At 39.3% G+C, this 19,566-nt stretch overlaps 1 protein-coding gene across 1 annotated transcript in view; it reads right to left on the reverse strand.

The window, feature by feature from the left end:
- The window catches only part of slc6a4.L (solute carrier family 6 (neurotransmitter transporter), member 4 L homeolog), a 62,326-nt gene that overhangs the window by 14,286 nt on the left and 28,474 nt on the right, over positions 1-19,566 (reverse strand). Inside the window, exons 2-8 of the mRNA XM_018246085.2 lie at positions 16,628-17,176; positions 12,757-12,891; positions 9,815-10,034; positions 7,068-7,206; positions 6,187-6,321; positions 5,190-5,293; positions 3,150-3,277 (exon numbers count right to left, since the gene is read on the reverse strand). Coding sequence (XP_018101574.1) covers positions 3,150-3,277; positions 5,190-5,293; positions 6,187-6,321; positions 7,068-7,206; positions 9,815-10,034; positions 12,757-12,891; positions 16,628-17,072 — 1,306 coding nt within the window. The 5' untranslated portion in view covers positions 17,073-17,176. The remainder of the gene's footprint in view (positions 1-3,149; positions 3,278-5,189; positions 5,294-6,186; positions 6,322-7,067; positions 7,207-9,814; positions 10,035-12,756; positions 12,892-16,627; positions 17,177-19,566) is intronic.

Below are 19,566 nucleotides of genomic sequence, written 5' to 3' on the forward strand. Positions count from 1 at the left end.
TAGAATCCAGAGCTAGTCACAGGGCAAGACAAGTGTCGACTAGGTCATGCAATGGTATACCATACTGATCCAGCAACGGGCCAATGAAATGGTGCTGTAGGGGCAGTCCAAGCAGATGGCTACAAAGAAGCACATTTTTGTTTCCTACATGGACAGTGCATATAACCTACATCCCTTTATAATAAACAACTCCCAGTCGAACTTTGATGTAGAGAATGATCAGTTGTGCTTATACAGGTATGGGACCTGCTATCCAGAATGCTCGGAACCTGGGGTTTCCCGGAAAATGGATCTTTCTGTAAATTTGATCTTCATACCTTAACTAGAAAATCATGTACACATTGAATAAACCCAATAGGGTTGTTTTACTTCCAATAAGGATCAATTATTTCTTAGTTGAAATCTACAAGCTACTGTTTTATTATTACAGAGAAAAAGGAAATCATTTTAAAAAATCTGGATTATTTGGAAAAAAATGGAGATGGCTTTTTCGTAATTCGGAGGTTTCTGGATAACAGATCCCATACCTGTATTTCTATTTACAAGTACTGCTAGCAACTGAGATCCTACCCCACACACTTGGTAATTACAGCTCTTTCTCTGACTTTAATCAAAGCTATGCTCATTAACCAGTGCACCATATTTTGAGAATATCTGATCCAGATTATACCATGTGGTTCTGCTATGAGATGTAACTCAGCCACGGTTTAGAGAACTTAAGTACTTCTGACAGTTGAGCAAAGCTCTGAAACATGTGACATGTTTACTGTATGTCATAGGTCAATGCCCCCAGCCTATGATAATTAGTCAAAATGTCATTCCCACCATTCATGCATGTTTAAATGTGCTTTCCCATTTGCCCCCCCATCCTTTTTTTTAATTGTGTGGGCTATGATTGTGGAGTAGCGGTTCTTTACAGTAGTTTCCTTTCTGGGGAAACACCAAAATGATCTTTCTACAACAGCGGATTCCTTTTTTTAGAACTGAAATTGTAACAGTGTCCAGGAAATTAATTCAGTTTCACAGTTGGAGGAAGTTGGCGCATCTCATTAGGGTGGTTACCAAAATATCTCAAATAGTTTGCAGGTCACTGACTGTTTTGATGCTTAATGGTTAGGACAGGCAGATCAGGAGATGGAGCCATAACTAAAATCTGCACCTCATCTTTCAAAAACAAAGTTTTGTGTGACTTACAAAAACCTTGAATTTCTGGAATGTTCAGTGTCATAAAGAATCATTAGAGTATATCAACTGCGCTCAAGAACACAGAGAGTAACTGGTTAGAGTGTAATAGAGTATTAAATCAGTAAATATGCAAATATTTGTTAAGGAATTATGTGACCGCTGATCATTAATCTGGAATTGCCATTGGATTTTCCCAGTGACTGAACATAGAGTCACCTTAATTGTCACCTGGAAACATGCCAGAGCCCAGGCTTTGGTGGCTTGCCCACAAATTCAACCTTGGCAGTGAGGTCCGACATTGCTTATATTAAGAGGAAACAGAGTTAGCATTAAAGGGGATGTTCACCTTTGAGTTAACTTTTAGGGGGTTATTTACTAAACTCCGAATGCAAAAATAAAATTGGAATTTAAAAAAAAAAAATTCTGAATTGATTAAACCCAGAGGATGGAAAAGTCCGAATCAGAAAATCCAGCATCTCAGACTGTTGAGGTTGCATATAAGTCAATGGGAGAAATCCCAATGATTTTTTTGATGTGCACTGGGTTTCGTGCAATACCCCAATGTTTTCGGGCAAAAATCTGAAAGAAATAGTGAAAATTGGATAAAAAATCCGAAAAAATTGTGAAAATCAGTTTTTTTCCCGCAAAGCAAATTTTTGGGAAAATGTAATAATAAATAAGTGTAAAAAACCCGAGCGGAAATTAGCCTGGGAATGACTGCAGATGGCATAAAGTGGTGCAGGCTAAGAATAGGGTTGCCACCTTTTAAAAAAAAAAATACCGGCCAGTGGTGGGGGCGGGTAATAAAGGGGCGGGCCGTGACACAAAAGGGGCGGAGCCGGCGGGCAGTGACGTAAAAAGGGGCGGAGCCACAGGGTAGCGCCTCAAAAGGGCCGGGTCACATCGCAGAAGCTGTAAGATGTAAGTTTTTACTGGAGGACAAGGGCTTTTGTAAAGGGTATTACAAATTACCGGCAGCTACATTGCCGGTAAATTTGTAATACCGGCCCCGGCCCTGACAGGTGTTTTAGAGAGGACAAAAGTAAATGATTCTGTAGGAGCTTACACCCCCTTTGAGTGCAATTAATAAGGTTTGGGTTGAACACACACACAGGGCAAACAAGGGTTTATCTGCTCACTCGTATTTTAATTATTGACCTTGCAAGAGACATGTATTTGATGCCATACTTGTCAGCTGGAAGTCATCTTTTGAACTACAGTTTAAAAAAGATACTGTAGAAACACTAAAGTCATTGTTCAAAATACAGGTATGGGACCTGTTATCCAGAATGCTTGGGACCTGGGGTTTTCCGGATAAAGGGTCTTTCCCTAATTTGGATCTTCATACCTTAAGTCTACTAGAAAACCATTTAAATATTAAATAAACCCAATAGGCTGGTTTTGCTTCCAATAAGGATTAATGATATCCTAGTTTGGATCAAGTACAAGCTACTGTTTTGTTATTACAGAGAAAAAGGAAACCATTTTTAAAATTTGGATTATTTGGATAAATTGGAGTCTATGGGAGACAGCCTTTCTGTAATGTGGAGCATTCTAGATAATGGGTTTCTGGATAATGGATCCCATACCTGTAATTAAGAATATATTTGCATGTTGGCTGCCAATGATACCACTGTTGTGATAAAAGCACATCAACTCCTGTCTTAAATGTATATCTATTTCCTCCATTTATAATCTAGCAAAGGCAAATAAATCTGACAATGTTGTTGGAGCAAAGAAAAAATTAACCCTATGTGAATCAGTTGACTTTTCCTGACAGCATGCAAACTCAAGGCTTATGCAACTAGTTATAATGATGGTTAGTAAATCCCTCCCTTTATAAGAACAAATGAGAGAAATAAATGTAGGAAGTGATGATTCCATTCAACGATTGTACAGTGAGGTGACATGTGATTTAGCTGAAAAATAACCAAATAGTGCCACATCTCTAGCATATAAGGTACCTGTATCTTTGGCCACTTCTGAGACATCCAAATTCCTCATTTCTGCCATGTAGCCCAAGACAGTGAAAATGACTAACCCAGACATGAAACTTGTCATACAGTTTACTGTGCTGGTAATCAGAGCATCCCTGCAACAAAACATCAAGTGTAAGTAACAGAGGAGAACAGGGTTCTAATTCCACAACCAGTTAAAGGGATTCTGTCGAGATTTTTAGCTTAAGGGCACATGCTAAGATTCGGGGTGATTTAGTCCCTGGCGAAAAATCGGCTCTTCTTCGGGCAGCTAATCTCCCTGAGTTTCCTCGTGAGGCAACTTCGGGCGACATCGGAAAACAAATCGATCCGAGTGCCATCCTGCTGGCAATTACGATTCCAGCCGGCGGGAAGGCTTTTTGGGGAGATTTGTCACCGGAAGAAGAGGCGCTTTGTCGCCGGGCAACTAAATCTCCCTGAATCTTAGCGTGTGCCCTAACTCTTACGGTGTAATTTTTATTTCTAAATTACACTGTTTCCACTGCAAATAATTCACTTAACAATCTAAAATTTCATTTCTGAACCAGCAAGTGTATTTTTTTTTAATTTATAATATTGGTGTGTAGGCGCCATCTCAGGTCATTTTGCCTGGTCATGTGCTTTCAGAAAGAGCCAGCACTTTAGGATGAAACTGCTTTCTGGCAGGCTGTTGTTACCTGGATTTTACTATTAAGTGCTATTCTTAGATCTACCAGGCAGCTGTTATCTTATGTCAGGGAGCCGTTATCTGGTTACCTTCCCATTTTTCTGTTGTTAGGCTGTTGGGGGGGGAGGGGGTGATATCATTCCAACTTGCAGTACAGCAGTAAAGAGTGACTGAACTTTATCAGAGCACAAGTCACATGACTGGGGGCAGCTGGGAAACTGACAATATGTCAAATTTTAAAATCAAATATAAAAAATCTGTATACTCTTTTCAGTGCAGAATTCTCCTGGAGCAGCGCTATAAATTGATGCATTTTGAAAAAAAAAAATGTTTTCCCATGACAGTATCTCTTTAAGTCAAGTAAATTCCAATACAAGAAGTTATATACTGAATAATGCTATACCCTAAGTTTTAGCCCATTTTTAGTTGTCCACTGGAACTATAAAAAGATGAATATTGAGTGATATTTCTTTTTGCAGGTATTTCATAGATTCCATGACAGTGTAGGTTACAATCGCCACTTGTGCATTATTTGATTTGAGACATTGCTCCAAAGCCCTCTCATCAGTAGGATGTGGAAGGGGCCTAGTACATGACAGCTGTGCCTGTGACATTGGGCCATGACAATCCAAAAGATGCCATATTTGATGGCGATCATAAGCACTAGCAGCATTGATCAATCCAAACCATCATCAACTCAACCCATTAAAGTCCTCTTTAGAACCTCAATAGCTTTGGAATAAACCAGCAGTATGGCACCAAAGAATTCCTGAAGCTGCATCCGTGCACTTGTACATCTGTTTGGTTGGACCTATCTACTGATTTGGCCTGTTTGGCACAGGTGTCAATATTGGTGTAACTAGATACTGGCAAATTATTTTTCAGGCCCCTGAAATGTCTAGAGTTTGACCTGTTTTACCAATATTTATTAAAAATTTATATGATTTAGGCATTATAGTGTCCTTTATCTCCTGGACCCCCCTGCAGCCACAGGGTCTGCTTCCTCTGAAGTTACTCCCCTGGGTGTCAATTCTAAAACTCATGTACAAACAAAAGGATCCGGTGATAGTACTGAGGCAGGTTTTCAGAAGGTTTTCTATTGTGTTGTGTGACGGCTTTACCCTGTTCCCTGTTACAGCTGACAACGCTGCCTGAATTTTTTGCTTTCGTAGGAATCCTACTTTTGTAAAGGACCAGTAATGCTATATCATTCATTTTAATGCCAGCCACTCTATAATTCCAAATGTTGGTTCTGCTGCACACATACAGTATACTGAAGGAGTGCTGCAATATTCTAAATGACTGATACAGGTTTGGTGTTTATTATTGACAAGAGAGGAAATCATACATATGATACTAACTGATAGCAGTTGTTGTGGAATTTATTATAGCTGGCGAATGCCAGTAATACTCCGAAGCCTGGGCCAAGAGAGAAAAATATCTGTGCGGCAGCATCCACCCAAACCTGCAGAAACAAGTTATAAGATACAGTCAGAGACATAATATAAACCAGGAAATTACAGGGATGCATTGTATTATCCTCCCTTTCATATCCCCTAGCCACTGAATCCATCCCAGAGCACAATGGCTGGATTGGCATGCATTCATCAGCACAAACACTATCCTATACATTAAAAGACACCTAGCAAATAGATCAAAGAGGCAAAGAGACGCTTCACTACAGAATCACCATTGGGATACACCACATCTCTTCTCTTTTTACTTGTATAGGCTTTAGGGAAATTTTGTGGCGATAGCTACACTCTACATTCCTGCTAATTCATGTAATAGCCTTTACTTATTTTAATAATCACAGATATATATTTAGCACAAAGAATAAATATGTTTAGATTAGGGAAGCACCGAATCCACTATTTTGGATTTGGCCGAACCCCTGAATCCTTCTCAAAAGATTTGCCGAATACCGAACCGAATTTGCATATGCAAATTAGGGATGGGAAGGGGGAAACTTTTTTTACTTCCTTGCTTTGTGACAAAAAGTCTCACAATTATCTCACCACCCTTAATTTGCATATGCAAATTAGGATTCAGATTCAGTTGGGCTGGGCAAAAGGATTAGGCAGAATCTGAAATCCTGCTGAAAAAGGCAGAATCCTGGCCGAATCCCGAATCGAATCCTGGATTCGGTGCAACCCTAATTTAGATATGTCTATTAAGATATAAGTTATTGCTTTAGACCAGGGTTTGAAAAAAAGTAACATAGACTCTGTTGTTATTGTTTCCTACAGTCCCGCTCTTTATGTTAATACTCCACACCCAATGATCTTACAATTACTTATAGCTGTGTGTAGGGGCAGCTTTAGGCATTAGCAATCTATCTGTAGATCTCTTCCTTACCGCAGTCGTTAGAAGCTTCTCCCAGTCGGGCTGCAGGTAGAAAAGAACTCCCCTCCAAGCACCGGGAAGCGTAGCTCCTCGTATTAACAGGAGGGCAAGCACAATGTAAGGAAACGTAGCAGTAACCCACACCACCTGGCAGGGGCAGGTAAAGGAGGAAAGCACATAAGGTCAGTTTTAATCATGGTTTTGCCATATTTCCTTCACACAGAAAACTCAGGAGTTTTATCCGAATCATTTTTCTCCAATCTAAAGCTCTATTATCATATTAATATGTTAAAATGTATTTAAAATAGAATACAAGCCTATAGGCCTCCTGTATGAAGAGCTATGTGCAAGTGTGGGAGCAATAAGGTCTCAGATATTAGAGCCCAATACACAAAGCATTTGCACCTAAACTTTTCAGTGCTGCAATCCTTGCAATGCACCACAATTAAAACAGTAACGTAACTAAACAGGGTCGTTCCATGAAGCCAGGCCCCCCACCCTTCTCCAGACACAGTTTTCTGTGCACCTTCGAATCAGCGCAAGCATCTCGAGGGCCCCCAAGGGGGTGTGGACCCTGGTGTGATCGCACTCTTTGCACCCCTGGTAATTACATCCCTGATTCAAAATCCAGCATAAGGAGCACAGTGCAGAACTCAGGGGAAACCACTACCACCACTGATTTCCATTGTTTAACCTTCGGAACTCTGGTCAGTGCAATTATCTCATTAGTTGCTCAGGGTTATTGCAAGGAAAACACTTAGCAAAGGAGCCCTACAGTCTTCAGATCTTTAACATGTCAAACATTGAGTTCAATGTATCCATTTATACGTGTGTGTTGTTAATCATGGCTATATTATATACATCCTTTAATAGATTTTATTTTACACACTGACCTTGCCAGATGTCTTCACCCCTTTCCATATGCTGAAGTAGACGACCGTAAATATGAGGAGCAGACAGAGAGTGAGCTGCCAGCTTATTCCCCCAAGATCATGCAGACCTTTTGACTTGTGTATCTGAAGCACTTGCCGGCTAAAAGACAGGAGGAAACAAAGGATTTTAAAGACATTATTATAAAGTTTGCTGTTCAAACAATTCTCAGACCTGTAGCCAGGCTGCAATGGAGTTTTCTCAACATAATGCAAGAGGGACGTTTTTGGATGAAACTGAATATGAGTCATTGTGCCAAGTTCTACTGATAAAGTCTTTAAACCTCTAACTGTATAATATAATCCAGTGGGGGGAATGTTACACAGCAATCATTTCCTTACATTGATACAATTGGTAATATTGACTTATTTCCTGTTGCCATTAGGGCTTCCAAGTCCACCATTATTTTGACATTTTAATGAAAATCTATAAGATAATTGTAGGAACTGCTTCCGTTGTAATGTAGTTAGAGAATAAGTGTGACTGTTACAGTGCCTATACAGTACATCTATCATGTTAAAACCATTTCAGACTCGTCTACAAATAAACCATCCCATTATCCTTACACACTTTCTAATGCCATGTAAGGAGTCCAATATACAGCACAACCAATATCATACTTTATAGTAAATATATAAGACTCATACCCCTCGGCTATGCCAGGAGTTGCCAAAAATTCCTTTGAACCTACAATTACTACTATTCCTCACACATTGGTAGTTTATGCCTTCTAATACAGGTACAGGATCTGCTACCCGTTTACCCTTAATCCGGAAAGATCCATATTACGGGAAGGTCATCTCCCATAGATTCCATTTTAATCAAATAATTCAGATTTTTAAAAATTGGTTAAAAATTTCTCAAATGGTATTCAAGAGCAAGGGCATATTGAATAAAATTCAAATTCAGGAATTTAGAGCATTTCAGTAATCACAAGTTTAAGAAACCCAAACATTGATATTAATTAAGCACAACAAACTCAAACATAACATCTAAAAGTTTTCAAATTCAAATTCAGGAATTTAGAGCATTTCAATAATCACAAGTTTAAGTTTCCAGAAACCCAAACATTGATATTAATTAAGCACAACAAACTCAAACATAACATCTAAAAGCTGGTACGTTCATGTGTAAGTCACTGGGAGTTGTAGTTTCACACTTCAATTTGAGTTTTCCAGGCTAATTCAAAATTTGCTGAAATCCAAAGGGTAGAATGTGATTCTTCCATGCTCTTGATTTTTCTTCATGTTTTTAAGTGATGGATTTTCTAGATTTTTTATAAATAACAGCACATGTGAGATTTTTGAGTTTTATAGGTTTTTCATGCCTTTCTATGATCATGGAACACCTAAGTGACCTTTAATATCCTTATTATTTCCAAGGGGGGATACATTATTCAATATATCATTTAGCAGATGAAATGGTTGAATTGTGCAGTGGCACTTTACAGTCTTTTTGTATTTAGTAATGGTTTTACTAACATCTAGGGGGTTATTTATTACAGGTTGAGTTGTGTTTTCTTGAACAATTTGAGTTTTTTGATGGTAGTTTCAGTAAAACACAAATTTTTCATTAAAAAAAAACTCGATACTCCACTTGATAAATTCAAGGTTTTTTTAGCCTAAAAATCGGATAAATTCAAGGTATTTCAGTTTTTCCCCGATTGCATTCAATCATGTTTTTTACATTCAGGCTTTTTCATAAATAAGCAAATATTCTGAGTTTATTCAAGGTTGAAAAAAACCTCACAAACTCGACCTTTGATAAACAACCCCCTTACTTTTGCTTTATGTAACATCTAAACATGAGTTACAGGTATGGGATCCCTTATACGGAGACCAGAAATACAGAAAGCTCCCAATAATGGGAATCCATCTCCCATAAAGTTCATTTCAAGCCAATAATTCTGCTTTTTATAAATGTTTCCTTTTTTCACTATAATAATAATAATAATAATAATAAAACTTTACCTTGCACTTTATAGTAACTAAGTTGCATGAGTCCATATTGGTGGCAAACTAATCCTATTTGGTTTATTTAATGTTTAAATGTTTTTAATTAGACTTAAAGGGGTTGGTCACCTTTGAGTTAACTTTTAGTATGACATAGAGAGTGATATTTTGAAACAATGTGCAATTGGTTTTCATTGTTTATTATTTGTGATTTTTGAGTTATTTAGCTTTTTATTCAGCAGCTCTCCAGTTTGCAATTTCAGCAATCTGATTGCTTGGGTCCAATGACCATAGCAACCATGCACTGACTTTAATGAGAGACTGGAATATGAATAGGAGAGGGTCTGAATAGAAAGATGAGTAATAAAAAGTAGCAACAACAATAAGTATTTAGCTTTAAAGACCATTTGTCAGTGACCCCATTTGAAAGCGGGAAAGGGCAAATAATTATAAAAACTATAAAAAATGTATAAGGAAGACCAGCTGAAAAGTTGAGAACTGGCCATTCTATAACATACTAAAAGGTGCACGACCCCTTTAAGGTATGGTTGGTGATCAAAAATTATGGAGAAGAATATTCTTAAGAAACTCCCAAGCATTCTGGATAATAGATCCCATACCTGTACTGTTGGGCACCCAACTGAATGTTCTGTTTCCGACACTAACCTCTATGAGACAGGCACTGCCTAATATTCTCTTTTCCCCATTCATCTTTTTCCCATCTCCCACGTGTCCTCACCACACTTACATGCACTTACGTGTAAAATTCCTCCGCTGGGGAGATGGAGCTGTTGGACCAGCTGACGCTGCTGTTTTGGAAGTAGTTGGTGCAGTTGGCCGTGTTCCACTCATTGAGGCAGCTGGTCCAGGGCAGCTCAGAGCGGAATGAGAACATGAGGTAGTAGAGGGCCCAGGCCATAATGGTGTTGTAATAAAATGCTACATAAAGAGCGATCATGCAGATAGAATAGCCAATTCCTGGGGAGATATGAATTCAGAGCTCACAATTAGTTATAGGAACCAAATCAGAGGTTCATTGCTTGTTTTTCATTTTTAAATACTGAATGAGAACTGTTAGAGTATCATTTGTACATCAAGAACATTGATAATATCAGACAAGAGGTTTGTTGCTTTTGACTTAATTCCCCAATGCAGGATGCTCAAGGAAACACCAAGAACATTTTCACAGAAACACCCACTGCAAACCTCTAATGTCTGTTTTGTTTGTTCCCTTGGGAAAGTCACTAAGTAGCCTTAGTACTAGAGCAAAGCACCTGGTTTTTATTTGACAGAAAGGGTGAAATGTATGTACATCCCATATCAAACAGGAAATACACATACACAACCCCTGTACAAAATATGGATATGGAAGTTCCTTTAAAGTTAAAGGAATTGTTCATCTTTGAATTCACTTTTAGTAGGATGTAGATAGTGATATTCTGAGATAATTTGCCATTGGTTTTAATTTTTTATTATTTGTGGTTTTTGAGCTATTTAGCTTTTTATTCAGCAGCTCTCTAGTTTTCAATTTCAGCAATCTGGTTGCTAGGTGCCAAATTACCCTAGCAACCATGCATTGATTTGAATAAGAGACTAGAATATGAATAAGATAAGCCTGAATAGAAAGGTGATCAATAAAACATAGCCACAAACATTGGGGCAGATTTATCAAGGGCTGAATTTCGAAGTGGAAAATACTTCAAAATTCGACCATCGAATAGAATCCTCCGACATTTGAATTCGAAGTCGAAAGATTTTATTCATCGTACGATCGTATTCCGAACGTACGATCATACTCCGATCTTACTTCGAATCGTAAGATTCGAACGAGTTTATTGTACGATCGTACGATTTTCCTTCGAAACCCAAAAGCTTAGAAATATGCTCTGGCAGGTCCCCATAGGCTAACATAGCACTTTGGCAGGTTTAAGTTGGCAAAGTATTGAAGTCGAAGTTGACAGTACTTCGATTATCGAATGGTCGAATGGTCGAACGATTTTTACTTCGAATCGAAGTCGAAGTAAATTCGAAGTCATAGTATCCTATTCGATGGTCGAAGTATCAAAAAATTACTTCGAATTTCGAATTTTCTTACTTCGAAAATTCCCTCGAATTCACTTTGACCCTTGATAAATCTGCCCTAATGTGTAGCCTTAGAGGATTTGTTTATATGGGGTACCGTATATACTCGTTTATAAGCCGTCCTGAGTATAAGCCGAGGTACCTAATTTTACCTCCAAAAACTGGGAAAGCTTATTGACTCGAGTATAAGCCGAGGGTGAGAAGTGCAGCAGCTTCTGGTAAGTTTCAATCTCGTTTTTGGATGACTATTCTTAGGCGCCGGCTACTATTCTAAGGCGCCGGCGAATATTTTTAGGCGCCGGCTACTATTCTAAGGCGCCGGCGAATATTCTTAGGCGCCGGCTACTATTCTAAGGCGCCGGCGAATATTCTTAGGCGACGGCTACTATTCTTAGGCACCGGCTACTATTCTAAGGCGCCATCGAATATTCTTAGGCGCCGGCGACTGTTTTTGCGATTGACCCGAGTTTAAGCCGAGGTAGAGTTTTTCAGCATATTTTGGGGCTGAAAAACTCGGCTTATACTCGAGTATATACGGTAAGTCACCACCATCTGAAAGAGTCAGAAGTAGAAGACAAATAATTCCAAAACTATAAAAAAATAAACAGTGAAGACCAATTGAAAAGTTGCTTAGAATTAGCCATTCTATAAAATACTAAAAGTTACCTTAAAGGTGAACCACCCCTTTAATTACTGTAAGCATGGACAGGGCCAACGTCCATGAAGAAATGGGGGAACAAGTCACAAGAGAAGCAAAAATACTGCAGATTCTTGCAGCCTGAACCTTATTAAAGAGGATGTTCACAGGCCCAGATTTCAGTTTTGCGTGCCCCGAGGCCGCCTCGCACCGCAGGGTCCTAGTGCCGGCAACTTCGCGCCGCAGGGTCCTAGCAAGAAAAGTCTCGAACAATCCCTTGGCCCCTGCAGGTGCGTGCACAGACTTACAATGTGGCGGGCGGCATGCAATCCCTACAGTCTTGCCGTCCTAGGCCCATGCCTTGGCCTCTCCACAAATCCGGCTCTGGAGGTTCACCTTTAAGTTAACCTTTAGTATGTTATAAAATGACTAATTCTAATCAATTAGTCTTTTTAGTCTTTTGGCTTGTTTATTTTTTACAGTCTTTGAACTATTTGCCACCTTCTTCTAACTCCCTGTTTTCAAATCAGGGTCACTGACCCCATCTAAAAACAAATGCACTTTAAGGCTACAAATGTAGTGTTACTGCTACTTTTTATTACTAATCTTTCTATTCAGGCCTCTCCTATTCATATTCCAGTCTCTTATTCAAATCAGTGCATGGTTGCTAGGGAACTTTGGAAACGGAAAAACTGGAGAGCTGCTGAGTAAAAAGCTAAATAACTCAAAAAATACACAAGTAATTAAAAATGAAAAGCAATTACAAATTGTCTCAGAATATCACTCTCTACATCATACTAAAAGTTAACTCAATAGAGAACAACCACTTTAAGGCAATAATACCTTTTTTGGCAGTACTTTGTAGATGCCCTTTAACTTTGTACGACAATTTTATCTCCAAATAACAAATGGATATTTTATATTTCGGTAATGGCTCTGTATTTATTCACATTTTATGAACTGCATCCCTCTTACACTTACCTTTAAATAAGGGACAGATTTTTCTCCATATAGAAATACAACCATTCCTGTGATACTGCCCTATGGCCAGCTCCATATAAAACAATGGGATCCCACCAAAAACAGCCATGATCACATATGGGATAAGAAATGCCCCTAAATAGAGAAAAGGGAATGTTAACAAATTAGTAACAACTGAATCTTAATCATGGACAAAATCAAATGGGATGGAAGGAGCTAAAGGAAAATTGTATGGACCCTTTAAGGAATAATATACATTGAGAAGTAAGAATGCATAACATATGGTTTGGCTGAAACAAGGGCAATGGGTGACAGAACACAGCACTGACAATCCTGGATGTCAAGGGAATGGAATTGCGGAGAAATATGGGAATAGAAAAGGAAGACATTATTACATCTGCCGCCAGTCATTACCAAAGGCAACATGTCATTGCGGCTTTGCTGCTACATAGGTTGACATGTAAGTAATAATTAAATTGTGTAAATGGGCTGTTGCTCTATGACATCCCTCGGCATGAAGGCTTTGCTGTAGGCATTGGGTGCGATCACCCTCCATTTTCATTGCACACAGAAGAGATATAGATACATACAAATGTAGCACTGGCAGATACACAATATCCACTGTTGTATTTCATTGCTAAAACTTCAGGATTTTACAATTTTGTTTTGTAAAAAATGCCTCTTCCAGGATTCCTCGATCTTTAACCAAATAACAACTTTCTAATTTACCAGTAAATGCCGACTATGACTGTAAGGTTGGCTGGTCACCCCATTCGTCTTTAAATCATTGAGCCATCAGTTTCTCCCTTCAGCTGCTTGTGGCTTTGAGCAAGTTCCTTTACCCATTGTGCTTAGTGAACCGGATGATTTGGCCACTGAGTGAGTGGCAGCAGCAGACGTTAACCATATCATCTCTGGCTTTCATAATCACATGATACAAATAATAATTTAATATTAAACCGGAACAATCTGACATATTCTCTGATGCCGCCTGTGACTCCAAATTTTAATCATAAATAAATTGTATCTATGGCAAGAGGCGCTCTCTCCTGCCTGACACCCACTTACCTTTCCGGTGCTCAAACCAGTTAAGGGCCTGGACTCAGCACAGGAAAATTCAGCACCACTTAGGGCCCATACAGGGATCCTGTACAATTGATAGGTGCAAGCAGGACTCTTCACCTTCCTCCAGATTAAAACCCGATGCATAGTGCCGAGTGCAATTAATCCCTGGCATAATCATTCTATTGTCCTCGTTCTTTGCACTTTACACTTTCCCTATTTTTGGAAAATAAGGCTCTACATGTCATAGTAGAGCACCTGTATTTCCAACATATGCATTCTACCATATTCATACCTATGTGCCCATTAGAGGCCACTGTTTAATATCGGGGTTTATGGGTGAGGTCTGGACACTAGTCAGAATAACCAACATCATTTCTCCCATTTGTATGGAAGATAACATTCAGATAAAACGTAACTAGCTGGGCAGTATTATAGAAACATGAAGGGAACTCTCCATTTTATGTACAGGTCGGGGGAGTAATGACTATACTGAGGCTGATGGGGGTCCAGCTGTATTGAAGGCAGCCAGGACTGATGAGCATTTTTATTATATATTCATGAAAAAATCTTCCTAGAATTCTGGGGTCCTAAAATCATTTTGTCTGGAGCCTATAACTTCTAGTTAAAGAAAAAGTAACACCAAAAAAAAAAAAAAAAAAAGGAATGACAATATAATGTACTATTGCCCTGCACTGGTAGAAATTGTGTTTGCTTCAAAAAGACTTCTATAGTTTATATAAACAAGCTGCCGTGTAGTTATGGGGGCAGCCATTCATGCACAGTATACACCAGTGGTCCCCAACCAGTAGCTCGCGAGCAACATGTTGCTCACCGACCCCTTGGATGTTGCTCCCAGTGGCCTCAAAGCAGGTGCTTATTTTTGAATTCCCAGCTTCAAGGCAAGTTTTGGTTGCATAGAAACCAGGTGTTCTGCCAAATAGAGCCTCCTGTAGGCTACCAGTCCATGAAGGGACTACCAAACAGCCAACAACAACCCTTAATTGACATCCCCATGGAATTTTTCATGCTTGTGTTGCTCTCCAACTCTTTTTTACATTCAAATGTGGCTCACGAGTATATAAGGTTGGGGACCCCTGGTATACACAGTAGATAACAGAAGAATTACGAAGAATTCCATTATATATTACAGAGCTTGTTCTCTGTTGTGTATCCTGTGCCTTTTCTCCATTTTCAGCTTTGAATGGCTGCCTCCATGGCTACACAGCAGTTTGTTTATATGAATGATAGTAGTGTTTCTGAAGCAAACACACCAATTTTACCAGTGCAGGGCAACAGTACATGATATTTTCATTACTTAAATACACTATAATGTTTTGGTGTTACTGTTCCTTTAAGTTGCTTTACCTAGGCTTGTTACATGCCTTTAAACAGCTCATATTCAGTGATTTAAAGTTTTATTAAAAAGAAGAAGTACAATATTTACAGTAAAGTAATATGTCAGGGCGCATTTACCAAAGGTAAAAAAAAAACAAGTGAGCAATTTGTCGCCTCTTTTCCCAGCCAGTGAAATCAAGTTGAAAAGATAAATGATTGTATGCCTGGTCAACGGCATGTATAGAGAACAGGGCTCCCTTGCACCTCTGAATGCTGGGCCTTGCAATTAGCTCCTCATTCACATTAACAGGTGCAACAGTCGGGTTAATGGCAGAGACTAGACAATAATCTAAGACTAATAATCTGAAGGTAAGGAAACAGAATTTCAGTCTTTAGAAATAAAAGCTGCTGGGGCATCTTATCCCATATTAGCATATTAGCCCAGGAAGGTCCCTCACGCTGACCAATGTTTTACCAATTTAGTTTAAATGATTTAATCATATGCTTTGGTTGTTCTATGTTCAGCTTTAATCTATTCCATGCACTATTTTAACAAAGGGGCAGTTTCTACCTAGAGTTTATGATGAAGCTCCATTCTGCCTACTGTTATTAAAAAAATCTAAATGTTCTTGTATTAATTAGAATAAAGTAGTAACGGGAAATGGTTTTGCTTTCACAATTGCTTTCACACTTCAAATTGGTATATATAATTGGTATATATAAATAGTTTAAGCTCTGTATGAACAATCCCCTCCCTTCACCGTTTGCTGAGACTGTTTTGGCTTGCAGATAAGCAGAAGTGAATATTTTTTTTGGGGCTAATCTGTGCACTAGCAATATAACTCTTATTATCTTGTTCATCATGGTTTAGTGATACTATCTGATAAATGTGTAATAATCGCAAACCTCCTAAGCTAGGACTATCTGCGCAACCAATTATTATCAATGGTCCCGCACCAAAGCCAAAGGAAATGGTTAACAATAAGGCAAATAATTATTCTTTAATTCAAATATTTGCTTTGCAGTGTTTTGCAGGAATAGGTACATATACATATATGTATAGCCCCATGCACACACAGTTATGTGGTTTCAGGAGCCTTTTGACTATACACCCATTACACCTTGGACATTGCCCATTATGCCCAGATCATGCTGCAGACCACATCCTACATTCCACCTACGTGAAGGGCTTAAATCTATGAGATCCATGTTGACCTTTCTGTAGACAAACGTGAGACCTTCATGCCTGGGTCATGTGCTTAGCAAGTGAATGTTCTACTAGGGTAAGACAACAACTACATTAAATTCAGGTAGTGCTAGTTCTAAATAACCTCCCGCTGATAAAAGATAAATTATTAACTTAAATCTCAATCTTTATTCATTTTGTGGGCGAAAGTGGAACATAAAATCTACAAATTGTAGAAAAACCTTCCCTTATACATGGATGTCAAAGCACATCTAGGGCACTAACCTCCTCCATTCTGGTAACAGACGTAAGGAAATCTCCACACATTTCCCAAGTCCACAGCATATCCAATAACAGATAGAAGAAAGTCAATTTTTTTACTCCATGTCTCTCTCTCTCCTTTTTCCGTTTGCAGATGCTGTATCTCAGCTCTACAAGCTGGAAGGACAGTAAGCGTAGGGGCTGAGCCTTCATCGCCGCCATTTCTCATGCCATTGCAAGGGGCCTCAGGACTCTGCACAGCCAAGTATTTGTTGGATATATGCCCTGGTTCTCCTCGTTCTCCTGGACTGGGATGCACCTTGTTGAGCTCTTCAGAGAGACGCAATGAGGGTTTGCAGTTCCTCAGTAGCTGACTGTCCTTTTTACACTCTGACCGAGCCCTGCAGGTCAGAGGTTCCTTTTCAGAACCAAGGGATGGGCTCTCCATGCAGGTCGGTTTTCTGTCCATCCTCTTGATTATGTAGAGTTTTGGCTGATTCCCATTGGCACTTTGGTGAATAAATATAACCTTTGTTGCTTGGAAGGGGCTTTCAAGTCTTCAGATGCCAAACCCTGCAAGCACATAAGAGTCAATAATATCAATACACTTAATGTTTTGCTGAAGAGGAAAGCCTAATTCTTTCCTAAGTCTAACACAGAACAACAGGCATAATCGTGTAAAACTGTGCAAGAGAAGAGTAAAAAGCTCCTGATGTTACACATATACTTCAATAAAATTGGATGTGGTCTGTTTAGGTGCTTGGCCTTCCTCCATACCTGAAGGACATCACCATTAGTCAATGCCACCAAGCAAAAAATTACCAAGGTGGGTACAATCACAAAGAATGATACAAAATGAAAACATCTTGCTGCTGTCATACTGTTCATATCACCTTATAATTCCACAGAACATAGCACTGGCATCTTATCATATACATTATACCAATCATGTCATCTACACATCAGAATAAATCGCTGGTATATCTGTATCCCCCCTAAGCCCATTCCTTAGGCACAAGGGCTGCTGCCTTATCTGAATTATGCACAGAAAGTAATAGTTTCTGAGAGGAAGCCCCAATCTGACCTATTAATTATTAGCAGTTACATCTAGGAGTCTGGTTGGACAAGACAATGTCATAAGAAAGTAAATCCCTGTAAATAAGCGCTTCTGTCAGATCCCTCCCAGTGAAATATTATATACCTTCTCATGTGAATCTATAAAGTTTAAGTGCCAATCTGATGGTAATCTTCATGGAAGCAGCAATCTACATACAGCAAATTGGGCAAAACACCCTTGATTGCCAGTTGCCGTCATAAAGTTTTTATATTTTTTGTAAAATATTCTTGAGTCTGGGTCTTTTTGGTAAGTGGAAGGGGTAGAGGGGAAGCTGAGATTGGGAGACCAAAAATACTATCAACAGTTCACCCCTTCCTCGTGAGGCAACTTCGAGCGGCCTCGGAAAACAAAGTGCTCCAATTGTCACCCTACCGGCGATTTAGATTCTAGATGGTGGGGAGGCAGTTCGGGGAGATTTGTCCCCTGAAGAAGAGGTGATTTGACATGTGTCTCTGCCCTTAGAAGTTTGTGTTTTGCTTTTTCTCTTCTCAATTGCTGCAAGTGTTTTGAAAATGCATTTCAGCCAAGTGCAGTGCAGGAACCCCACAAGGTGCCCAGTCATTTTGGAACATTATGGAACATTATGGCATTGGCCAAGCAGCCTGACTAAATCTGGGCTGCTTCTTCTGATCCGATCGTGGGCTCTAGAACCCAACGATCAGATCATACGGGTGGTCAGATGGCGGGACCGCATCAATGAACAGATGCAGTCCGCGATCCAACAGGATTTTTCCCCCTTCCGATCGACATGTGGCCAATATCGTTTGGGAAAGCCTGTCGGAGGGCCACACACATGGGCCAATAAATTGCTGACTCGGTCTTTCGGTAGCTTTTATTGGCCCATGTATGGCCACCTTTAAATACAACTTGCATGTACAAATGGAGGCTACTACAGTAATGTACTGTGGTTTGCTTGGCCTTTATTAGCATATAGCTCCAGTAAACCACCCACCCCAAACCTCTCTGGTAGGTGTTATCTACTGCAGAGCACAGAAATGTAAAAATAAATATCCACAAAAAGATAAAAATAAATACTATGCTAAGACAAACATCTGCAAGTAGCATTTAAACGGTAAATATACCTGTTCCAACTTACATACAAATTCAACAAACCTACAGACCGTATCTCGTATATAACCTGGGCACTGTCTGTATTTATATTTTTTGTTCTGCAAATCTTAGGCTTGGAATTACAACTGCTATCTGTTTGCTAGGACATGATTTCAGTGGGCTTGACATTCACTTTATTTTTGGATTCATGCTCAAATGCTCATTTTGCACAGGAAGCTTTATTTGTGTTTATTCATATGGAAGGGACCATTATTGGTATTCATTAGCATTATATGTGCTAATGAAACAGTAAGCTCTGTCGAAACATTGTGAATGTGAAATCTGTGCTCATTTTCTAAGTATAGTCACTATACTATTCCTTTAATGCCCATAAATTGCTAATCCCGCTGGCCATCTTGATATAGGGGAGATGCTAACAGATTCAGCTGGGAGCACACTCTCTAGGTAGAAAATGGACACAATTGGGGTGACTACCCCCTACACAAATTCGCTGCAGTAAAGTTGGTCTTTGTGACCCCATAGAAAAACTGTTTGCCTGCAGGTGTTTGAATATAAACCAGTTGGCAGCAGTAATGTTTTTTAGATCAGTGACAATGGCCTTTGTAGCTGTATAAACAGAAGATGCTGCAGACTGTTGGTGATGTTTGCTCTTCACAGCAACCAGCCTGAAAGTTATGATTTATGCTCCGCGGGTTTATGAGTTTGCAGCGTAAACATTCTGCTCCCTGAAGGGGAAATTAAGATATCTGAATTAATAAAGGGCTACGAGGGGTCT

Source organism: Xenopus laevis, chromosome 2L (genome assembly GCF_017654675.1).
Source record: "Xenopus laevis strain J_2021 chromosome 2L, Xenopus_laevis_v10.1, whole genome shotgun sequence".
Lineage (NCBI taxonomy): Eukaryota > Metazoa > Chordata > Amphibia > Anura > Pipidae > Xenopus > Xenopus laevis.